The sequence below is a fragment of the Hyaena hyaena genome, unplaced genomic scaffold, assembly GCF_003009895.1.
Source record: "Hyaena hyaena isolate Hyena2069 unplaced genomic scaffold, ASM300989v1 scaffold_20, whole genome shotgun sequence".
Classification (NCBI taxonomy): Eukaryota; Metazoa; Chordata; class Mammalia; order Carnivora; family Hyaenidae; genus Hyaena; species Hyaena hyaena.
In genome coordinates, this window is record NW_024080652.1 from 5,899,900 (window position 1) to 5,922,687 (window position 22,788).

Below are 22,788 nucleotides of genomic sequence, written 5' to 3' on the forward strand. Positions count from 1 at the left end.
CACCTTGGCCTAGACAGGCGCTTCCACGTGCCGTAACAGAGCGGGGCATGGCTTTTCTTCTAAAAAGTGGCTGTGCCTGTCTGGCCTTTAAGACGGGAGGCTGGCTCAGCTGGGTCCCTGTCTCAGCCCGGCCTTTGCTTTCCTCTGTACCCCTCTGTACTTGGGCAAGGGATCCCACCCAGAGGGAGGGGGGTTGGATGGCCCCTCTGGCCTGGTGGGCACTGATGGACCACTACGTGAATCGAAGCCTTGGAGTGAAAGCACCTATAGGCATGGCCTCTGTCTCTGTGGTAGCTGTGGTCTCCACTGAGGACGGGACCATTGCCACATTGCCATCTCACCCTGATGGAGGGGGAACATATTTGAGTGAGCCCCCATTCCCCCTGTAAGGTTAAAAGTGCTGGTAGATGTCACTCCCCAGAAGCATCAATCACCATCGTGGGGACAGTACCAGGCCAACGAACGAGGAGACTTTGGATCCTCCTTAAGAAGTATGTGACCTTGGGAAAGTCACTTTCCTCTTAGTTCCTCAGTTTCCTTTTCTTGAAAACGGAAATACTCCCTACCTGTGACATTGTTGCCAGGATTAAATGAGGTAACACTTAGGAACAGTGCTTTGGACATTGCACTCAATCAGTGTTGGCTGTCGTCATTGGAATTGTTTCCAGACCTGGGAGAGTTTTGCTTGTTTGTCCATCAGGAATTAAGAAGAAAATTGGGCTTGAAAAAAAAATAGTATGTTAAGGTTAGAAACCAGATTCAAATATTTAACTATTTAACATTATTCAAAGGTCTTGTTAATAGTTTTTTTAAAAACAAACTAATGGCAGGGGCTCCTAGCTGGCTCAGTGGGTTAGAGTGTGTGACTCTTGAACTTAGGTTGTTAAGCCCTATGTTGGGTGTAGAGATTATTTAAATATAAAATCTTTAAAAAATTTTTTTAGGAAATGAAATGTGGAAAACAAAATAATAAGATTTATTGGTTTTTATGTGTATCTGTATTGCATCGAATAATGTTACAGTAGTCACAGATAGTTGTATCTATGTCACAGAAGCCACCTGCAAGGCCACCCTGAAACCAATGTTCAGACTGTGAGGTTATTGGGGGGTGAAATACAGTGTTACGAGGCAGTGAATGGGAGGTGGAAGGAACAGTGGTTTTCTTATATTGGCCTTAAGAAAGTTCTCTCGGGGGGGGGGGCGGCTGGGTGGCTTAGTCGGTTAAGCGTCCGACTTTCGCTTAGGTCATGATCTCGTGGGTTCGTGGGTTCTCGGGTTCGTGGGTTCGAGCCCCGCGTCGGGCTCTGTGCTGACTGCCAGCTCAGAGCCTGGAGCCTGTTTCAGAGTCTGTGACTCCCTCTCTCTCTGACCCTCCCCTGCTCACGCTGTCTCTCTCTCTCTCTCTCTCCTAGAAATAAATAAAACATTAAAAAAAAGAAAAGAAAGTTCTCTCTGAGGAGGTAACATTTGAGCTCATCAAGGATGGCAAAGAGCCAGCTTTGTGCCTCTGAGGAAAGAACAGTACAGAGGTCCTAGGTGGGCACGGATGCACAGTCAGGCAGGCCACTGTGGCTAGAATATGAAGAATGAGGTTGGGAGGTGCATAGGGCCAGGGAATGAGAATGAGCTGGAAAGTCTTTAGAGGGTTTTAAGCAGAGGAGGGGTGTGATCTAATTCACCTGATAGGGATCGAGTTGACACTGTCTCTGACCTCTAATTAAGGAGAGAGACCAGAAAAGAGATACAAATCATTATAGTATTTTGGGTACCATGTTAGGAGAAGCTGGGGCTATAGGAAGGGTGGGGGTATAGCCAATGTTAGAGCTAGGCTTAACTCTAGGTCTTTAACCTGTGCAATTAGCCTAAAACGTACCAAAAGATGTCTACCCTCTGCTTTTTTCTCTATCCCTGTTCCATCAAACAATATTTAAAAAGTGTTTGCACACTGATTTCAGCCCTCAGATTATTCAACCTTCCCCAACTTTGGACCCATTACTTTTGGGGGTGGGGAGTGATTTTGGTTGCAACTTTTTCCATGGTGGAAAAGGTGTTCTGACGTATTTTATTTCTCCCAAGGCAGAAATAAGTGACACCAAATGCATCCACTTAAAATTCCAGCACTTCAATAGAGGCGGCGGCGGCTGCTGCTGCTGCTGCTGCTGCTGCTGCTTCTTTTTAATGTTTTATTTATTTCTGAGAGAGAGAGAGAGAGAGAGAGAGAGACAGCATGAGCAGGGGAGGGTCAGAGAGAGAGGGAGATATGGAATCTGAAACAGGCTCCAGGCTCTGAGCTGGCTGTCAGCACAGAGCCCACGAACCATGAGATCATGACCTGAACCGAAGTCGGACCCTTAACCGACTGAGCCACCCAGGCGCCCCAATAGAGGCTTGTTCTTGAGTAGCAGCGTTAAAACAAGCAAGGAGCACCCTTATGAATAGGGCTCCAGGGTATCTTGCAGGCGTTCCAACCTGCCTTTATTATGAGGTGTGAAATGTGTCTGGGAAGGGGACACGGAAACTTTGGTAACTTAGCGATGACGGGAGTGGGGGGTGGGGGTGGGGATTCAGGTCCCGGAAGTGGTGGAGAGAAGTCGTCACTTCAACGCTCTGGTGACCATGGGTTACCAGGAGTCCTCTATTCAACCACTATCCTAGATGGAGTCGTAGGTGAGGACCAACAATACTTTTCCCTCCTAAGGCCTCTTGGTGCAGCACACGCCATCTCATCTGGGCATCAGGGTGTTATGCCCCTCTCCCCCTCCTTCTCATCAGTGTTCAGTCCTAGTCCGGAGACATATGCCCCCCAGGTATGAGCTGACATAAAGAGATCCTCTGCGGGGTGCAGCCTATGGGTGATGTAGCCCCAGAACAAATGATCAGGCCGACCACCTCCGAGCAGAACACCAGGGCTTTCCTTGTTTTCCAGCCTTCGCCTTCCCAAGGCCCCTGCTTGCCTCCTCACCATTCCAGTGGGTTGAGAACTACCCCAGAAAGGGAAGGGTGGGGGAACCCCGTCCTTGCCTGGCACATTCAATTCAGGGATGTACTCTTCCCCCGCCTGACCGCCGCCTCCTAAGGAAGCCCCTCCGGTTCCCGCCGCCCTGCAGCAGCCCCCGATGTCCCTCCCCTCCCCGGGCCTGGCTCCTGCGACCAGATTTAGGGCAGAAGGAGTCCAAAGACTCCCAGCACCTGCCAGCCCCACCAACCTTGCCGGCGGCCCCGCCCACCCAGGCGGAGGTTTAAAGGGCCGGGCTGGCCCACCGGGCTCAACGCCCCTCCCTGCTCCCGCCGCCTGCCCAGGCCGCACCCACTTGGGGGCGGTGCGCCCGGGCCTATTTCTCCCGCGGCGGGCGCGGCCGCTTTAAGCGGGGGCGGGACTGCACCGCGGCGGTGGCTGCGAGGGCTTCGCTGGGGGCCGAGGGCTGGAGCTGCAGGAGGCCGGCCGCCTAGGTGAGGGTAATCGCGGGCAGGCAAGGGAGGGCGGCGGAACGGCCCCGGGAGGCGCGCGCCGCTGCCCGGACCGGTGCGGCGGGGTCGGCGTGGGGAGGCCTTTGCGGCGCGGCGGCTCTGCGGAGCGACAGAGGTAGGCTCCGTGCGCCGGGTCCCGCCAGGCCTCCCCTCCCAGCCCCCACCGGGGCCCAGCCGGGGAGGCGGGGGCCGGCGGCCGCTCTGTAGCCTCCGGCTGCCTGGCGGCGCTGGGGAGCTCTGGGAGGCGGAGGGCTAGCGGCGCGGGAACTGGCCCTCGGCGGTCGCCGTAGCACGGCTGGGAGGGCGGACGCTGGGTGCTCGGGAACGACGACAAAAGGAGGGAAGCGGAGAGCCGTTTGAGACTGGGGAAAGAGAGCGGCGGGTTGGGGCTCCGTTCCGCCGGAGTCGCCCCGGCCCATCCTGGCGCCTCCCGGCCTCCATGCAGGCCCCTGACTCGCCCGGCCCGGCGAGGAGAGCAAAGGTAGCTGCGACGACAGCGCCCCCTCTGGCCCGGCGGCGCCGCCTCAGGCTCGGCGCGGCGCGGCGGGGCGGGGCGGCGGGGCCGTTTGTCTGTGCGCGGGCTCAGCGCCGGCTCCGGCCTTCCCACCTGGGCCGGGACGCTGGGGCCCGACGGAGGCCGGGCCCGGACCCGGGCCCATGGCCGCCGGCGTCTTCGAGCTGCTCTCGGGCAGACGGGCGGGATGGGCCGTTTTCCCTCCGCAGCCCACCCCTCACCCACTCCCAGGCCCAGGCCCAGCGGAACGCGCGGAGCTTGGCTTCTTGGGGTCGCGGGCGATGAAGGAGTTGACGACTTCGCTGAAAAAGGAGGTCCAGGGAGTTTGGGCACGACCAGAAGTTTCGTAGGCATGGAGAGGCATCACCCTGACTCTTGGGTCCCCACGGATGAGGATGTGGGGGCATTCGGTGAAATACCCGAAAGAGGAAGCAGTAGTCAGGTCTCATCCAGCAGGGCTGACAGAATCCCCCTCTTCCGTCTCTGTGAGTTTTCCTGCTCGGAGGAGCGGGATAGAACACCCCTCAGCGGCTTTTCTGCATCCAAGTGCTTTTTTGGTGTCTTGGAGACACTGGCCGGAAGAGGCTTTGTGGAGTCAGGGTGTCCCCATCACTTGGGGCACAAGTGTGAACTGCAAGGGAGGGCTTTTGAAAGGTCTGCAGAAGCAAATTAAGTCTGAAACTGCATCTTCCTGCGGAGTGGAATTAAACAGTTCTACACGGAAGATGGGTAAAAGCAAATTCATCAGGTTCTCGAGATATTTCTGTAAGCGCTCTTAAAATTGAAACGAAGTGTCAGCCTGGAGAGGTAGTTCTTAAAGTGTGGTCATCAACGACCTGAAGCATCCATCCATCCATCCATCCATCCATCCATCCATCCAAGGAGCGTTTTCTAAGTGCCTGCTTAGTACCAGCTGCAAACAAAATTTACAGCTTCCTGGGCCTCTCACCAAACCACAGTCTCTGGGTAGTGCTTTAAGTCCATCTTTGGCACCTGGTGATCATAGTGCACACTGAAGTTTGAGAACCAATCACTAGGGTACAGTTTGCCAAATCCAGCTGCCTGTGTGTGTTTTTGTTTGTTTTGGGTTTGTTTTGTTTTTTAGGATTTTTATTTTTAAGTGATCTCTACACCTCTACACCCAACATGGGGCTTGAACTTAAACTCTAGCGACCAAAAGTCACATGCTCTACTGACTGAGCCTGCCAGGCGCCCCTCAGCTGCCTGCTTTTGTACAGCCCTTGAACTAGGAATGGTTTTTACATTTTTAAGTGGTTGATTTTTAAAATCCACAGAAGATTGTTTCATGACGTATGAGAATTGTATCAAATTGAAATTTCAGTGTACATAAATAAAAACATGGATCACAGCCATGCTTTTTCATTTCTGGGTTGTCCATGGCTGTTTATTGGCTGTAACAGAGTTAAGTAGTTGTGATAGAGAATACAAAGGGTAAAATGTTTACTTTATGGCTTATAGAGAGTTTGCCAACCCCTGACGTAGGGAAAGAAGGATATACAGTAAGGGGAGGGGGACATCTGTTTATAAAAATCATGTTTAGAAATTAGTAGATAAAATGGATGTAAGTAAATTTCATTTTCCAAAAAGCAGAAGGAATAGTATTCTGGGTTAGTTAAAAAGTATTTAATGTAGTTATTTAAGATTTTCCATAGAGACTGTGAGCCTGTGCCTTTAATAAGTTGGCGAACCCTGTGCTTCTTTTCATAGGCTGGATGAACGCATGGACCTGATCGCTTCCTCTTGAGAAACAAACCAGCTTAAAAGAAAAATGGCATTTGTTGCAACACAAGGGGCCACGGTGGTTGACCAAACCACTCTGATGAAAAAATACCTTCAGTTTGTGGCAGCTCTCACGGATGTAAATACACGTGAGTCAGTTCTGTCGTTAAGAAATACATTATGGGGACTCATTCATTTCCGTTCAAATGACATGCACATGGAGATAAATAGTAAAGTCAACTTTTATCCTAATTTTCCCATTCCCTACCTTGTGGAGAAGCAAAGTGATGAGCATTGCTGGCTGGAGACCCAAAGAGGCACGTGTGTGTGTGTGTGTGTGTGTGTGTGTGTATATCTTTGCCCTTGTCTGTGCATGCACACGTATGTCTGGGAGTATGAGTGTGTATGACTGGTTGTAGGGAACTAGTTATGTGCCTTCTGTTGGACCATGACAGTCAAACTGATAAGATCTGATTGCTTCTCTTAAGCCTCTAAACCTGATCATTTTCTGAAGATCCTTAATGTAATTTCAATTACCTGATGATTTGTTTTGTCATTTACAGCTGATGAAACCAAGTTAAAAATGATGCAAGAAGTTAGTGAAAATTTTGAGGTATGAGCTCAATTTATGTACTTTGTTTTCACTGTGAGCTGAATATTCACATGTACTTTTTAATTGCTCCCCCATCACTCTCACTAGTAAGTTAGAAATCGTTATCTCCGTTAATGCGACCTAACTGCATTTCAGAACTGAAATTTGACCTGGGCACAGTATTGTCCAACTTCCTTACCTAGTGACCGTGAACTTCAAGTGATGTTGAGGAATGTTGCTTTGGTGGTGGTGGTTGAACTTGTTTTCATTTTGAGGCATATGCTTTCAGGATGCGCTGACACTCATGTGGTGGGTTTGTTATATTCACGTCATAACAGGTGGAGTGAGAGCTGGAAGTCCATGTGTGGTTCTGTTACTTCTCACTTCCGTGATCTTGAGCATTTTCTCTCTCCTGAGCCTCACATTCCACAGCTTCATAGTGTCCTAGAGGTCTCTGTATTCTGTTCACTTTTCTGTAGTCTGTCTTGTCTGTGTTCTTTAGATTGGATAATTTCAACTGTCTGCCTTCAGGTTCACTGACTGTTTTGTGTCCTTTCCAGTTTGCTGAAATGTTTTAAAATTTCAGTTTGTTTTTTATACTTTTTTTAGTTACTGTCCTTTCAGTTTTGGAATTTCCATTTGGTTCTTTTTAGATTTTGCATCTTCACGGAAGTGATCATGGTTTATTAACACCTATTTTGTTATTCTTGGAACATATTTATAATGACTTCATTCGAGTCTTGACTGAATCCAATATTTGGGCTAGATTTCTACTGACTGGGTCACATGATCCTGCTTCTTTGCATGCCTGGGAGTTTTTGAGTATGCCGAATATTGTATGTGAAATGTAGGGACTCTAGATTCTTCTGTTCCTTCCCTCGGAAGAGTACTGATGTATTATGGTAGGCAGTTCAGTGGCTGGCTGATCTCCTCGAACCCGCAGAGGCTTGGCTTTATGCTGTGGTATGGAGGATCGGTGGGAAGCCTGAGATGGTCCCCAGGTCTCTCTAACTCCGTGGAATTCAGCCTCCAAACTCCAGCTCCCGGTGGATATCATCAGAAGTTGATTTGAGGCTTGGCTTGTTTTAGAGGCCTTACTCTAGGGCATGGTCCTTGCTCAGCTGATCTCTGGGGTGAGAAAGAGGTGTTAAGAAGGTGCACTGTGGCCAGTCTGGACGCGCAGCATCCAGCATTGCTAGACCTATGGTGTCTCTTCGTCCCTCTTAGTGAGCTTCAGGTGGTCCTATCCCATCTTACTTGGCTGTGCAGCCCAGCCCTCAGTCAACATCTCAAGGACTTGGACAAGACCATCCCCTGTACTTCCTGTTTCCCTGAGGTTCTACGCTGCAGGTTCCAGCCACCTGAACTGCCTGAAACTCTGGTGTTTGCACCTCGGCTCAGCAGGACTGTTGTGCTGTCGTCAGGCACCAGCCTGCCAAGACCCCGTCAGGGCATCCGTGCCTGGGCAGAGAGCGGTGGCAGCTGTATAATCCCCCCTCTTGGAGATTGTGGCCTTGCACGGCCTCTGGTCCAGCACTTGAAAGCTGTTCTCTTGTGTTTTGTCCAACTTCATGGTTAGTCTGGTGCTGCTAGTCTCCTAGGCAGAGGTTGAAATCAGTGGGGATGAATCAGATGCCCTAGGATCTGTAGTAATGGGTAGTATTTCTGTTTGGTGGGATTGTTTTTGGGTTTTTTTTTTTTTTGGTAGTTTTGTTCTGAGATTTTTTTTAAGGACTTGTTGCCTTGAACTGAGCTGGAAAAAAAAAATGCTGAGATATTTAGAGATTGAGCTAAAGAGCTTTCTTTTCTGCCCAAGCTGCTAATACAAGCTGTTAAAAACCAAACACAAAAAAAACTAAAAAAAGAGGTGGGAGGGAGGACATGATGGGCCTGCATTCTGGGTTTTTGGCAGAAGTGGTAAGTGAAAACCATAGTCCCAACGGGTTTGAGAGGATCAAGTCACGGAGGGGCTTGTGAACCTGCAGAAACAAGCATTTGAATCCGGCCTCTGAGTGTGGGCATGGGGCTATCTGAGTTAAGTGTCTGACTCCTTTCTTTCTTGGTTCATGTCTGGCTGTTAGCAAGTTAATTTCAGACTTTGGTCCCAGATGCATTGATTTGATCCATAGAACTAAAAGTTGGCAAAGCAGGATATACTTGGGGCTTTTTAAAATAGTGACTTTTGAAATCTGTATGCTACGAACGTTTACCTTAAATGAAATCCTGAAAACTAAGCCCTTCAAAGAATTAACTACTAGGATGACCATCAGTAGGTAATTCTGAATTACCACCATTACTATCCTGGAAGAAAATTGGAATGGGAAGAGTGAAATTTAAAAAAGAGAAATCCCAGTGCTTTCAGGAGACTTAGAAATTTCCTCACACACTTAGGAATAAAATTGTGGGCTAAGTAAATGTCATATGGGCCATCTTTCAGGACAGAAAATAAAGAAAGCTCCACGTTAGAACTCACATGAAAAACTCATACGGATCAAAGAGCGGGGGGGGGGGGCTGAGTTGTCACGCCGGCAGAACAACAGGGGAGCTTGTTGAATGATTCTTTTTTATGGGAGAAATTTGAAACCTGTTGTGAGAGCTGTGGAATCCGTGGTGGCTAATGGGCTTCCGTGCAGCTGAGCTGGATTTCTTGGTAACCTTGATAATGTTCTAGCATGAATCCTCTACCTCTTCCTTGAAGGTGGGCATTTTCGTAAAAAGTCATAAGCTCTGGGCATGAGAGGACAGACACAGTTCCTGCCCCCAGTGAATTCATAGTCTGCTTGGGGGGAGCTACGAGGCACCGTGGGGTCTCCTAATGGTGTTCTGTGGGCATGGAGCCCCGGGTTCGCCTTGGGAACCTGGGGCTCAGGCGTTCTTTGCTTGGCACCACACTCTTTGCTGGTTTTCGCCTTTTCCTCTGTCTCACCCTTCATAGATTCCCCTTCTAAGATTTTCACCTTGTACTGATAGACAACCCTGCATCTTTATTTTCAGCCCAGATCAGTGTCTGGAGTTTGAGACACTTGTATTTAATTAACCGCCCAGAGGCTGCTTGTGATAGCAACAATTTAACCACTTGGCCTCATGCTCCCCTGGGGGACTAGGAACTAGTGTCAGTGCCTTTTACAGCCGTGCTTTCTCATAGTCTTGTGCCTTTGTATATATAGTTTTTTTCGAACCTTCTCCATTTCCACTTTTTCCCATGGTTCACTCCTGCTGGCCTTTTAGGTTTGACCGTAAACATGGCTTCTTGGGGAAGGCGTCCTCTGCCCTTGGTTCCACCCACGACATCGTGTCCCATTTTTTAGATGTGCTCTTAGTTGCCATTGCTTCTTCCGTTATAATCCTGTATTCTTTATCAGTCTCCCCAACACATCACTACCCCTCCCATCTCTGAGGGCATGAATCGTATCTATTTTCTTCATTGTATCTGCTCAGAGCACCTGATAGAACCTCAAGGAGTATTTGTTGCATGAGCAAGTGAGGTCTTAATAGGGTAGAGGAACTGGCTGTTCGAGACCCTTAATTTGCATCCACTTTAAAGCCTGCAGACTGACATTCAGCAAGTTTTATAACCTCTCTGAGCCTCTCTGTCTGTGAAATGGAGGCAATACTTACCTTGGGCTTGTGAGGACTAAGAAAGAATTTAAAAATATATATTATCACAGCACAGTGTTCTGGTAATAACACCAGGTGATATTTATTGAGCATTTACCGCAGAGCGTTTACTGTGTCCTGAATTAACTCATGTAATCTTTACGTGATTACCTAAGTCAGGAAATAATAGGATACTCAGCAGATGGGGACTCAGAGGCTGTGTAACTGCCCAATGTTCCTATTTCCTGAGTGGGTTCCAGAAACTGCTCTAGGAGCCATTTTACCACACTGTCACCAGACTGTAGTTTCATTTTCTGTTCTTTTAAAATCAGTGCTGGGATGAATAATGGATTAGTTTGGGTTATGATCGAATTAATATAGCTCTAACCAATAAATTAGCTTCGGATTAGAAAAAGGCACTGGTGTGTTTAGGCTCTTCATTTGCCACATGAAGAAACTAAGATCTAGAAGCTAAATGACCTTTCACAAGTTTCTTATTCAGGTACCCTTTAGAGCAGGCTCCGAGTTCCACATTTTCCATAGCATTAGTATTTCTACTTGTAACAGTAAATGTTAACATTTGGTCTCTTAAATTGGATTTCAGAAGCAGTGATCATTTTAATTAATTTAAAACTGCAATCACTAAAGCCTCTAAAAGCATTAAAAATTACTGTTGGCTTCGCTAAAGTGTTTTCTCTTTTGAGGTTACAGTATGAATGGGAAATAAAAATATGAAAATATGAAGACTTAATGGGGTTTTCTTTTATCTTTGCCTAATTAGAATGTCACATCATCTCCTCAATATTCCACATTCCTCGAGCATATCATCCCCCGATTTCTCACGTTTCTTCAAGATGGGGAAGTCCAGTTTCTTCAGGAGAAACCAGCCCAGGTAATCTGTTCAGAAATGTCAGCGAGCAGGGAAAATGTCAGCTCACAAGCATTTGTGAATTAAAACAAGTGAGAAAACTTAGGGTCCCATTTTAAAATAAGAGGTTTTGGGGTGCCTGGGTGGCTCAGTTGGTTAAGCATCCAGCTTCAGCTCAGGTCTGGTCTCACCATTCGTGGGTTCAGGCCCTGTGTCGGGCTCTTTGCTGACAGCTCAGAGCCTAGAGCCTGCTTCAGATTCCGTGTCTCCCTCTCTCTCTGACCTTCCTCCACTCACACTTTGTGTCTGTGTGTGTCTCTCTCTCTCTCTTTCTCAAAAATAAACATTACAAGATAATTAAATAAAATAGAGGTTTGGTCACATAAGGATAGCTTTGTCCCAGACTGTGGCTCTTCAGTTAAGTGTCTTGGTTTTAATTTAATTCTTTACATTTGCTGACTGGTCACATGTGTACACTGTTTATTACAGATGAGTTCAAGTACCCACAAAAAGAAGGAATGATCCCTTAGGTGACCCTCTGCATAGCTAGTGCCTCACCTCCTCTTCCTAGTGTCTGTTCTTGTAACTTCTAGCCAGTTTTGTTTTATCTGTACCCCTCTCTCCTACCCTCCCCCCAATCATTTAAAGACTGTTTTCATCATCAGTTTTTTTCTATAAATATTTCAGTGCATGTCTGTTAAAAATTATTCTTTAGAAGTTACCATAATGCCAGTGAAAGTTATTGCTAAACAAAGCATTTTTATGTTGTACCAGTCGAAGATCTACACATTTGACCTATCTTTTAGTTGTCAGCTCCACAGACTGAACCCTGAAAGCTTGGTCAGCTTGTGATACAATCAGTCCTTGGGCCCGGGAGAATCAGGGAGAGGATTGTAGGAACCAAATACATGATGGAGGGAGATCCCAGACCAAGTTTAGTTCGTGTTGTGCTCTTGCATCTGAAATCCACCCAGCAGTCACACACCAGTGCCCTTCTGCTGGAAATAAGTTTTCAAAGAGGGAATGTTAGGCTTGGTTGATTGGTGCACGACTGTGGAAGGCTTGAAGTAATGGTTTGCAGTACATATCTGGGATTACATTTAAGTAACTTACAGGACTATTCCTGAAATAGGGTTCATCTTGTAGTTGGGTGGTTCCCGGTGTTGGGAGCAGACAGCCATGTAACTTGGAGAGTAAAAAAAAATTACCTTGACATTCTTGGAAGGATTTGATATTTACGTTTTTTATTTTCTTCACCAGCAATTGCGGAAGCTAGTCCTTGAAATAATTCACAGGATACCAACCAACGAACATCTTCGTCCTCATACAAAAAACGTTCTATCTGTGATGTTTCGTTTTTTAGAGGTAATCTTTGAGAATTCTTATTATTTAGCCATATTCAGACTTTCAGTGGTTTTCTTCTTGTAAAGTCTGGTATTCCACAACTACTTCCCTTTCACTGAAGTTGCAATTCACATGAGTGAAAGCTTTCCTAATGTCCATTTTCCCCCATTTTTCCAACCAAATTACTAAGAAGTATTATTAATTGTAGCTTTTTTTGGAGTCTGCAGGTAATTGAATAGACAGAGTGGAAATGTTTAGAAGGGTTTGGGTCAACAGACTTCATGCAGGGGCCTTTGGATGCTTGTCAAGAGTTTCTCAGACTCTTTGGGTGAATCCACCTGATATCTATCAGCATTAACCTCTAAAGCTGTTTTCTTGCTGTTCTTAGTCCCGGTATGTTTAGAATTCTGTTGTGTCCTGGGGCCCCTTGGAAGGGTTGGTGAGCTTCGGAGGGGGATAGAGTTGGATTCAGATCCTGTTCTGCCATGGGTTGGCTGCTGTGGTAGCCTCATTGCTTTCTTCCCTGAGCCTCAGCTCCCTCACAGGTAAGATGTGGAGGACACCCCCATTCAGAGAGCGTGAGGTGTGTAACAGACCATCCAGTGCAGGGTGGGTGCCCACCAATTGTTCTTTGGGCTGTATTTTCAAGCAACAGAGAAGTGTCCTTTGGACCATTAAGACCTTCCTGCCTGGTGTGACTTGCCTCAAGTGCCGGTCATTCCTCTGTCAGAGCATTACTCTCCAGAGCTCACTGGCGGGATGCCCTTCCGCCATCCCCCAAAGACCTCAAAAGCTTCTTGTCTGAGACTGCTGTTTTCTGTGCAGCAGATGAAATCGGGGCTGGCTGATGTAGTGTGTGCATACAGAAAATTGCTTAGAAAATGGTCTGTGATCTTTAGATTAAAATAACCTCGAAAGTGTAACTCTTTTTAAATGCCTTTTTTTTTTCTTTTAAGACGGAAAATGAAGAGAACGTTCTTATTTGTCTAAGAATCATTATCGAGTTACACAAACAGTTCAGGCCACCCATCACACAAGAAGTAAGTGTTTAGACTGTGATAGCATCTATAACTGTGTGTCCACAGGTTTCCTTCTTTCATGTAATTTGCGTACTGTCTTCTAGAAATGACAGGACATTCTGCTTTTCATAAAAGGTGACTTTTGTTTGGTCAGTGTTTATATGAATATCATGAATACATATAATGAATATATATGAATAATTTGTACATTAGTTGAAACATGGTAAACGACTAAACTGGTTGTTGCGTTAATCCTGGTGTTTACACGTCTGCTGTGCTGGAAGGCTCTGGTCAGTGTATGCTCTACAAGGGTGTGAGATGTGGGTTCTGAAGTCAGAACTGAAGTTGGAACCTCAGCCCTATAATTCGGTAATTGACAATCTGTAATTGACACTGGGTCATCTGCTAGCCTTTTGGAGCCTTTTCTATAAAATGAGGACACTCACAAGGCATCCTCCAAAGATTGAAGAACTCACTATAAAATATAAAAGTTTAAGTTCTTAGCAGAGTGATTGGTACCTGCAAAGTAAGCATTAAACATGGCTGTGTTAGTCCTCATTAAGATAGTATCTTCTCTTGTGGTTTATCTATACCATGGAATACTACATGGCAATGAGAAACAATGAAATCTGGCCATGTGTAGCAACATGGATGGACCTTGAGGGTGTTATGCTGAGCGAAATAAGTCAGGCAGAGAAGGACAAATGTCATGTTTGCACGTATAGGAGGATTAGGAGGAACTTGATGGAGGAACAAGGGGGAGAAGAAGGGTGGAAATGGTGGGGGAAAAGGAGAGAGGCAAACCATGAGAGACTCTTGAATGCTGACAAAAACTGAGGACTGATGGATGTGGGAGGGAGGGGGGATGGGCATGGAGGAGGGCACTTTGGGGATGAGCACTGAGTGTTATGTGGAAAATAATTTGACAATAAACTATTTGTAAAAAAAATAAATAAATAAATAAAAATAAAAAGTCATCACCATAAAAAAAAAGATAGTATCTTCTCTGACACTAACCTTAGTAAAATGCATGTTGTAGATTATTTTGAAGTTAAAAGAATAAAGATGAAATAGAATTATTAATATCCTAAGAAAGGTATTTTGATGTCTTGATTTCTGTTCCTTTTCCCCATCTTATGTATATGTATATTTCCTACATACGAGTAGTTTCCCAATCCTAAAAAATTCTGCATAAAGTTGATTTTTAATGGATGTGTAATAGTCTTTTCTTATAATGCCCTTGTTTTTGGATATTTAAGGTATTTCAGAATTTTTATTTTAGGACTCTTGCTGAATATCTTGTTTACAGTTTAAATTATTTCGTAGACTGCATTTGTAGGAGTAGAATTACCAAGTCAAGGGTGTTCATGTTTTAATGCTTCTGAGAGATACTGCCGTTAAGTTTATTTCCAGAAGATTTGAGTGGTTCATGCTTCCCTTGGGAGTACAGGAGTCTCCCTCTGGTTGGACTCTGTCTCCCATGGATAGTAGTACTTTTTGAAAGGCAAGAAGGGGGCACCTGGGTGGCTTAGTTGGTTAAGCGTCCGACTTCGGCTCAGGTCATGATCTCACGGTTCGTGGGTTTGAGCCCTGCATCTGGCTTTGTGCTGACAGCTAGCTCAGAGCCCAGAGCCTGTCTTTGGATTCTGTGTCTCCCTCTCTCTCTGACCCTCCTCTGCTCCTGCTGTCTCTCTCTCTCTCTCAAAAGTAAATAAGACATTAAAAAAATTTTTTTTAATGAAAGGCAAGAGGTGGTATTTATTTTAATTTTCATCCCTTTGCTCCTTCTGATTTAGAAACTTATTTCCTTTTATTTCTTTTTTTTATCTGTCTGTTTACATTCATTGCCTGTTTGTATTTTGAGTCTGACATTTTTCCTGCCGGTTTTATGACTTCTTATACATTAAGACTATTAACATTTTCATTACTTTAAGCATTTTCTATTTATAAATATCTTCCTTATATTGTCTTTTTTTTTTAATTTTACTTTCAGATTCATCATTTTTTGGATTTTGTGAAACAGATTTACAAGGAGCTTCCAAAAGTAGTGGTATGTTTTTAATATTGTTTGAATCTGTTATTTGTATTCACTTATTATTTCCTCATTCCAAAGGGAATTTGGAATAGTTAGGTTGAAGGAATAATTGGGCGTGGGGGAGAATGCTAATTTGAGGATGAGTGTTTGGTGGTGGTCAGAATGGAGGTTGATAAATCAGCCTTTAAAAGAAGAGTTCTTCTGGTTTCACTGTTTAGATCAAATCTGTCATTTTAGACATAAGAGCAGTATGTTTTTATTGTAGAAATTTGCAAAAAAAAAAAAAAACCCAAGGTAAATCAACTGTAAGGTTGCAATCTTGTTGGTAAGGTAAGGTAACCAAGGTAAGGTAACTGTAAGGTAAGCAACCAATGACATTAAAATTTTGCTTTTCCACTTTCTTCATGTTTTTTAAAGATGGTTGCACTTCCCAATAGAAGCCTTTTTTGGGAAGTGGTGTCCACTTTCAGACTCCTTTTCAGTGACATTAGAATTCCTTCCTGTATTGAAAGAAGTCTTTTTCAGTGGCATTTGCAATGTGTGAGAGCGCACGGCGTGCATGAGGGCCGTCTCCTCCCCACCTCACTCTCACCTAATGGCCGGCGCCACTGGGACCAGTTAGGAACATCCTGTAACACACTCTCCTGCTGCAGTCATAGTTCTTAATGGCCCCATTATTGCCCGTCCCCTGAGTGTGTCTGGACCATATCCTTGATGCTGCTTTTCCTGATTTTTGCTTCCTGACTATCACAATCACAAAGTAATACTTAACTAAAAATCATTGTGCCTGAATCTGTTCATGTATCAAAGTTTTTATTTCAAAGATTTTTTTTTTAAAGCTTTAAAGGAATTTTTAAAAATCAAGGAAGTAGAATCCTTTTGGTATTTTAAGGATTTAAACCTAAGAATGTATAAAATTTCATTCATTCTGAAACAGTCAGGTTATCATTATTGAGTTAGCAAGTGCCGGCACCTGCCATGCAGTCAGAAAAGCTGCTTTTCACATGAAGCGGTCTCTTCTTTAACGTGAAGCCCAAATCGCATTGAGAACTAAGGATGCCAGTGAGGCCCCGGCTTTTAACAATGTCTGTGCGTGGCTTCTGTTCCTGTCCTTGAACTCTGTGTAGGAGACTGTTTGGAAAGTGGATTCAGTGGGGACTAGCTCCTGGTTTCCTACCACCGGAGCACTGAAGGGAGGGGCTGCTTCCTCGCTCCTCCCACTGAGGTAGTGATGTAATGCAGTGCACTTCATCTCTTACCAGCCAGGGAAAAAAAGGAGAAAATACTTTGGGCACATTTTTTGTTTTCCATTGTTGGTGGTAGAGAATGTCACCGTCAGGTTCTCTTTGTCTGTAAAGGGGACCCCCAGTACTATGGCATCAGGGCAGCAGAGACGTGTTCAACACTGGGTTTCCTCCACCACGTGGCAGGCGTGTTTCCTTGAGGAGTATCGTGTCTGACTTGGAAGAATGATTTCTGCTCACTCTTTCCATGCAGAACCGCTACTTTGAGAACCCTCAGGTGATCCCCGAGAACACAGTCCCTCCCCCAGAAATGGTTGGTATGATCACAACGATTGCTGTGAAAGTCAATCCAGAGCGCGAGGACAGTGAGACGAGAACAGTAAGTTTTTATCCTGTTGTTTGCTTTGTTTTTATCCGTGTCTCCTGTACTTGGTAGAGGGAAAAAAAAATGAGACCCTCTTCATGTATATTTCTAGTGTATTTTGGGGTTTTTTCCTCTAAGCATGTGAGGCATTTAAGGTCAGGGGCATGTGTGTGTCTGAGAGCATCACTGGTCTGTGGTGCAGCCCGCACGCCCTAGGTGTGAATGGTGGCCCAGAGAGGATGCGAAGATAAAATGATAAGACAGTAGTGTAAATCCAGAATCATCTGCTGGAAAGAGAAGCTTCCCTGGGCAAGGTGACCTCTGCTCCATCCTTAGCTTTGACGTTAACGACGTCCCTGTAAGCTGCACATCATTTTGTAGCTCGGTACCAGAGAGCGCCGGCTCTGAGGACAGAGGCTTAAAGGTTGGGGATGATGGTCCAGCCCCAGCACTTAGGCTTTCTGACTGTAGCAAAGTACCCAGCTTTTGTTCTGGCCTTCATTTTCTGACTCGTTATCCGACACACCTGTCTGGTGGGATTTTGTGAAGGTAATGCCTGTTTGGTCTGTGGGTAATGGCGTCTTGCGTGAAGTAACTTGTACTGAGCTGTTACGGTAGCTGTATTTTTATGATTGATCTAAGGATACTGTATATATTTGTTTGACTGCCATTGCTTTGCAGAATGTTTGTTTGTGCTAGAATAAAAAGGAAACTACACTTCAAACAAAGCTTTCAGTCCTTTTTTCCTCTTGAAGTAGGAACTTGTTTTTAATGTCAGTCTTTGTGTTTCTTTTCTTGCTTGTCTGTTTCTGTCTGCTGCCCTTCTGGATCTAAACCTGACATTTTCCTCACCTGTGCTGGGAGTTCTTAATATGTTAAGACCAGCAGATTTTTTCTTATATTTATCATAAGCACTTTGCGTTTATGAATATCTTTGAATAAAGCTGTGTAAATTTGTACTTTTTGCTGTTGTTCTTTTGAGTAAGTAAAATAATAGATACTAACTGAAAATTTCCCCCCAAAAATAAAAAAAGTGAAATTTCCTCAGGTGATTTGAAGGTCTAAGTTTGGACGAATTTTCCTGATGTTTTTACCATAGGTAGTGACCGTTGGAAAGTATAAAAAGCTTTATATTGGGGCACCTGGGTGGCTTAGTGGTTAAGCGTCCGATTTCAGCTCAGGTCATGATCTCACGGTTGGTGGGTTCGAGCCCAGTGTTGGGCTCTGTGCTGATAGTTCAGAGCCTGGAGCCTGTCTTCAGATTCTGTGTCTCCCTCTCTCTCTGACCCTCTCCTGCTCATGCTGTCTCTATCTCTGTCTCAAAAATAAAAATAAAAATAAAACATTTTTAAAAAAACGCTTAGATTAAGAAAAAGGTTTATATTAAACAATAGTTCTCTGTGCTTTATTTTCAAAATAGTTTGGGTCTTTCACCACAGATACTTACAAAGATGTGGCAGTATTTTCCTTTCTCTTTGTTTTGCTGGGGCGATGCTTAGTGGTGGGCTATTTTTTTTTTTTTTTTTTTTTTTTTACAAATAGTTTATTGTCAAATTAGTTTCCACACAACACCCAGTGCTCATCCCCACAAGTGCCCTCCTCCATGCCCATCCCCCCCTCCCCCCCACATCCATCAGTCCTCAGTTTTTGTCAGCATTCAAGAGTCTCTCATGGTTTGCCTCTCTCCCTTTCCCCCACCATTTCCCCCCTTCTTCTCCCGATTGGTCCTCTGTTAAGTTCCTCCTAGTCCTCCTATACGTGCACACATATGATATTTGTCCTTCTCTGCCTGACTTACTTCGCTCAGCATAACACCCTCAAGGTCCATCCATGTTGCTACACATGGCCAGATTTCATTGTTTCTCATTGCCATGTAGTATTCCATGGTATAGATAAACCACATCTTCTTGATCCATTCATCTGTTGATGGACACTTAGGCTCTTTCCATGTTTTAGCTATTGTGGAGAGTGCTGCTATGAACATTGGGGTACACGTGCTCCTATGCCTCAGCATTTCTGTATCCCTTGGGTAAATTCCTAGCAGTGCTATTGCTGGGTCATAGGGGAGTTCTATTGTTAGTTTCCTGAGGAACCTCCACACTGTTTTCCAGAGGGGCTGTACCAGTTTACATTCAGTGGTGGGCTATTTTAAGTGCTGTGGTGATAACCTCGGCCTTATTCGCTTCTGTCTTCCAGCATTCCATCATCCCAAGAGGATCTCTTTCTCTGAAAGTGTTGGCAGAATTGCCCATTATTGTTGTTTTAATGTATCAGGTATGAGTATTACTAGTTTCTTGGGGTTTTGACTTCTTATTTTCTGACAAAGTTCATTTCTTATATTCTGTGGCAAATGGAACATTTGTGTGGTGCACACGTGCTGATTAAACATAATGAGTGTTAGAGTTTTTCTTGGTATGCCCAATTATGTTGCCATAGCAGAGCGTAAGAGCATGAAAATCTGATATGTTTGCTTTTAGCTCTACAAACTGAATATCCACAATGTCGTTGCTGAATTCGTGCCCTTGATCATGAATACCATTGCAATTCAGGTATCTGCACAAGCCAGGTGAGATTTCTCCAGATGACGACATGGCTCACTGCCACGGTTCTTTTTTTTTTTTTTAAATATTTTTTTAATGTTTTATTTATTTCTAGGAGAGAGAGAGACAGCGTGAGCAGGGGAGGGTCAGAGAGAGAGGGAAACACAGAATTGGAAACAGGCTCCAGGCTCTGAGCTGGCAGTCAGCATAGAGCCTGACATGGGGCTTGAACCCACGAACTGTGAGATCATGACCTAAGCGAAAGTCGGACGCTTAACCGACTAAGCCACCCAGGCGCCCCTACGGTTCTTTAATTCAAGTGAAAATACACTTGCTGTTGTCTTTCGTAAGACACAAAAATTTTGAGTGATAAAAATTCTGGTAAAATGATACGCATTTTTGACTTCTTGAACTTGTATTTCAATCGTGATGTTAATGTTTATTTCAGTTCCTTCTGAAAAGATGAGCTCATACCTCGAGTTTTGGGGTCTTGAGCATTTAGAGCTCCCTGTGCTCGCTTCAAGCTGTGGGATACCCAAGCGTTTGCACCTTTAAGCCCCTGCGCTTGCTGTGCCTTTTCAGCACGAGTGCTGGGACGTGTTGTCCCCCTTGTTCCCTTCCCTCCCTGTCACCCTTGATCACTAAGTATGTGAATCATGCGTGGTCATCTTGTGAGGTCCCGTCGAAGCTTTTTCTCAAACTTAAGACCTTTGTCACTCACTCTCTTGACTGTAACCCATCTGGCTCCGAGTCACTGGAGGGCAGCGCCTGAGGGTGAATCAGCCATAACAACCGTTGGTGGCCCTCTCTGGGGTCTTCCTGGAGCCTGCAGGGCCCTGATGCAGTCTGGTGTTGGCTCTGTGGAGTGCACATTGTAGCTGCCCTGCGGTGGCTTGGAGAACGGCTTGCTTTACACCTTCAAACCTTTGGTGTTAATCTGAACTGTGCACATGTGTATCATATGTACGGTTGGTGCTGTGTTCTTCCGGTCTGTGTAGAAATCAAACTTTTGGAACCTACTAATTATAGGCTTTGATTAATACATAACCTAAAGAGTTTTAAGAGCTAATATTGTAAATTCTTTTCACTTCTCATTCAGGCAACATAAGCTTTACAACAAGGAGTTATATGCTGATTTTATTGCTGCTCAGATCAAAACATTGTCATTTTTAGCATATATCATCAGAATTTATCAGGTAAGTTCGCTGACTTTTAAGTCAGGTTTACTGAGATTTAATTTACTTGCAATAAAATTCACCTTTTGTAGGTATATAGTTCTTCGAATTGGCAAATGCATATGGTTGGTAACCGGCAACACACCAAAATCTAGAATGTTCCCACCATTCCCCAAATTCCCTTTTACATGTTTGTGGTCCATTTCCTCCTCGGTCCCTGGCAAACACTGACTTTCCGGCCCCCAGTTTTGTCAAAAAAATGAATCCTGTAGTGGGTAGTGTAGATAACCAACCTTTTGAGTGTCGCTTCTTTGACTTAGCAGTAGCGCTGAGATTCACTGTTATTTTGTTTTTATTGGTGGATGGTCGTCTTAGCCTGCTTAGGCTTCCCTAACAAAATACCGTAGACTGAGTGGTTCGACCAACAAAAATTGGTTTTCTCACAATTCTGCAAGCTGGGAAGTCCAAGGTCAAGGTTCTAGCAGGGTTCAGTTTCCGGTGAGGACTCTTTCTGGGTTGCAGATGACCGCCTTGCTGTGTCCTCATGTCGGGGGGTGGGGGAATGGGGGGGATTGCTTTTTCTCTTCTAAGGCCCTGGTCCTATTGGATTAAGATCCAATTTAACCTAATTACCTTCAGAAGACTCTGGTTTTCAGGGCCAGTCACAGTGCGGGTGGGGGCTTCAGCATGAACTGGAGGGGCAAACACAGTGTAGTCTGTAGGCAGGATACCACACTGTGTGGACGTACCAGGCTGGGTTCATCCATTCCCCAGTTGCTAACCATTTGGGTTGTTTCTGATTTTTTCTTTTTTTAAGCAGCTTTACCAGATATGTGATATGATAATTCACATATCATAAAATTCACCTTTTTAAAGTGTATAGTTAAGTGGTTTTAGTATATTCATAGAGATTTGTACAATCATCACCACTATCCAATTTTAGAACCATTTCTTCACCCTAAAAACAATCCCCATACTGATTGGCAGTGGTATTATTCACTCTCCTAGGGCCCTCAGCCCCTGGGTGCCGCTGATGTCCTTTCTGTCACTAGATGCAGCGATTTCATTTCTGGCCATTGTCAGTAAGGCCAGTATAAATAAACACTGGCGCACAAGTTTTCGTGGGGACTTGGTGCGTTGAGTTTGCTGTTGGAGGTTGGTGTGACAGCAAGTTGTGAGGAGAGACTGGAATTTTAAAATTAAAAATAGCATCCTTAATTAATCAGCTATAGAAGGTGATTATGTTTGTTTTTCCGCCACTTGTAGTCTGTCCTTATTTCAATCATGAGCAGAACTTGAAGGAGAGAAATGACACCTTATTTCCTATCAGTCATACCGTGCTTTTGAATAAAATTCTTGTGTAGCTGTATTTATTGTAAAGTGTGGCATGAATTTAGTCCTGACCTATCCTGTACCAGTGGATTTTTTTTCCTTAACAAAAACCCTTTATTTTCAGGGAAAGTGAAAATGAAAACACATATGTCAGATTGTTTAGAGTAAAAACTACCTCTGAAAGCATTCGTAGTTATTTTTGTCCTTTTTTAAGTGCATTTGTCTCAATAATGATGCCTTATAATAAGAAAACGAATGTTTGGTTTTAAAAATCTTATTTAGTGGGGCACCTGGGTGGGCTCATTCAGTTAAAGTGTCTGACTTCGGCTCAGGTCATAATCTCACAGCTTGTGAGTTCGAGCCCCACATCGGGCTCTGTGCTGACAGGTCAGCCTGGAGCCTGTTTCTGATTGTGTCTCTCCCTCTCTTTGCCCCTCCCCTGCTCGCACTCTCTCTCAAAAATAAATAAGGATTAAAAAAATTATTTTTTTATAAAATATTTTAAAATCTGAATTAGGTACTCCTGGGTATTTTAATAAGCTTGAGCTACCTTGCCTTCCTAACGTGCCTCAAAAGGAAACTGATTAGAGCTTATTCTGAGTTGATGAAAGGGGTCTCTGGTGTCGTTCACAACTTATGTTAACCGGATGACGGAGTAGATGACATCTTAGAAAATTTTCAGTATTTACTTTTCCATCTTTCCCAGCACTGATGAAGTGATTCAGATTCATTGTTAAAAGCTGGGAAAATAGGGGCGCCTGGGTGGCTTAGTCGGTTAAGCGTCCGACTTTCGCTTAGGTCATGATCTCGCGGTTCGTGGGTTCGAGCCCCGCGTCGGGCTCTGTGCTGACTGCTAGCTCAGAGCCTGGAGCCTGTTTCAGTCTGTGACTCCCTCTCTCTCTGACCCTCCCCTGCTCCGCTGTCTCTCTCTCTCTCTCTCCTATAAATAAATAAAA

At 44.8% G+C, this 22,788-nt stretch overlaps 1 protein-coding gene across 9 annotated transcripts in view; it reads left to right on the forward strand.

Annotated features, from left to right (window-relative positions):
- Nucleotides 1–3,380: 3,380 nt before the first annotated feature.
- Nucleotides 3,381–22,788, forward strand: part of LOC120227957 (transformation/transcription domain associated protein) — a 111,523-nt gene continuing 92,115 nt past the window's right edge. For 8 of the 9 annotated variants that reach the window (XM_039226022.1, XM_039226028.1, XM_039226025.1 and 5 more), the window contains exons 1-11: nucleotides 3,381–3,450; nucleotides 5,711–5,871; nucleotides 6,286–6,335; nucleotides 10,693–10,803; nucleotides 12,040–12,144; nucleotides 13,080–13,163; nucleotides 15,136–15,192; nucleotides 16,675–16,800; nucleotides 18,982–19,059; nucleotides 19,263–19,351; nucleotides 20,425–20,521. In XM_039226022.1, coding sequence (XP_039081953.1) covers nucleotides 5,772–5,871; nucleotides 6,286–6,335; nucleotides 10,693–10,803; nucleotides 12,040–12,144; nucleotides 13,080–13,163; nucleotides 15,136–15,192; nucleotides 16,675–16,800; nucleotides 18,982–19,059; nucleotides 19,263–19,351; nucleotides 20,425–20,521 — 897 coding nt within the window. In that variant the 5' untranslated portion in view covers nucleotides 3,381–3,450; nucleotides 5,711–5,771. Of the gene's footprint in view, nucleotides 3,451–3,841; nucleotides 3,950–5,710; nucleotides 5,872–6,285; nucleotides 6,336–10,692; nucleotides 10,804–12,039; nucleotides 12,145–13,079; nucleotides 13,164–15,135; nucleotides 15,193–16,674; nucleotides 16,801–18,981; nucleotides 19,060–19,262; nucleotides 19,352–20,424; nucleotides 20,522–22,788 lie in introns of those variants that run through there. The other variant, XM_039226023.1, reaches the window with a different exon arrangement.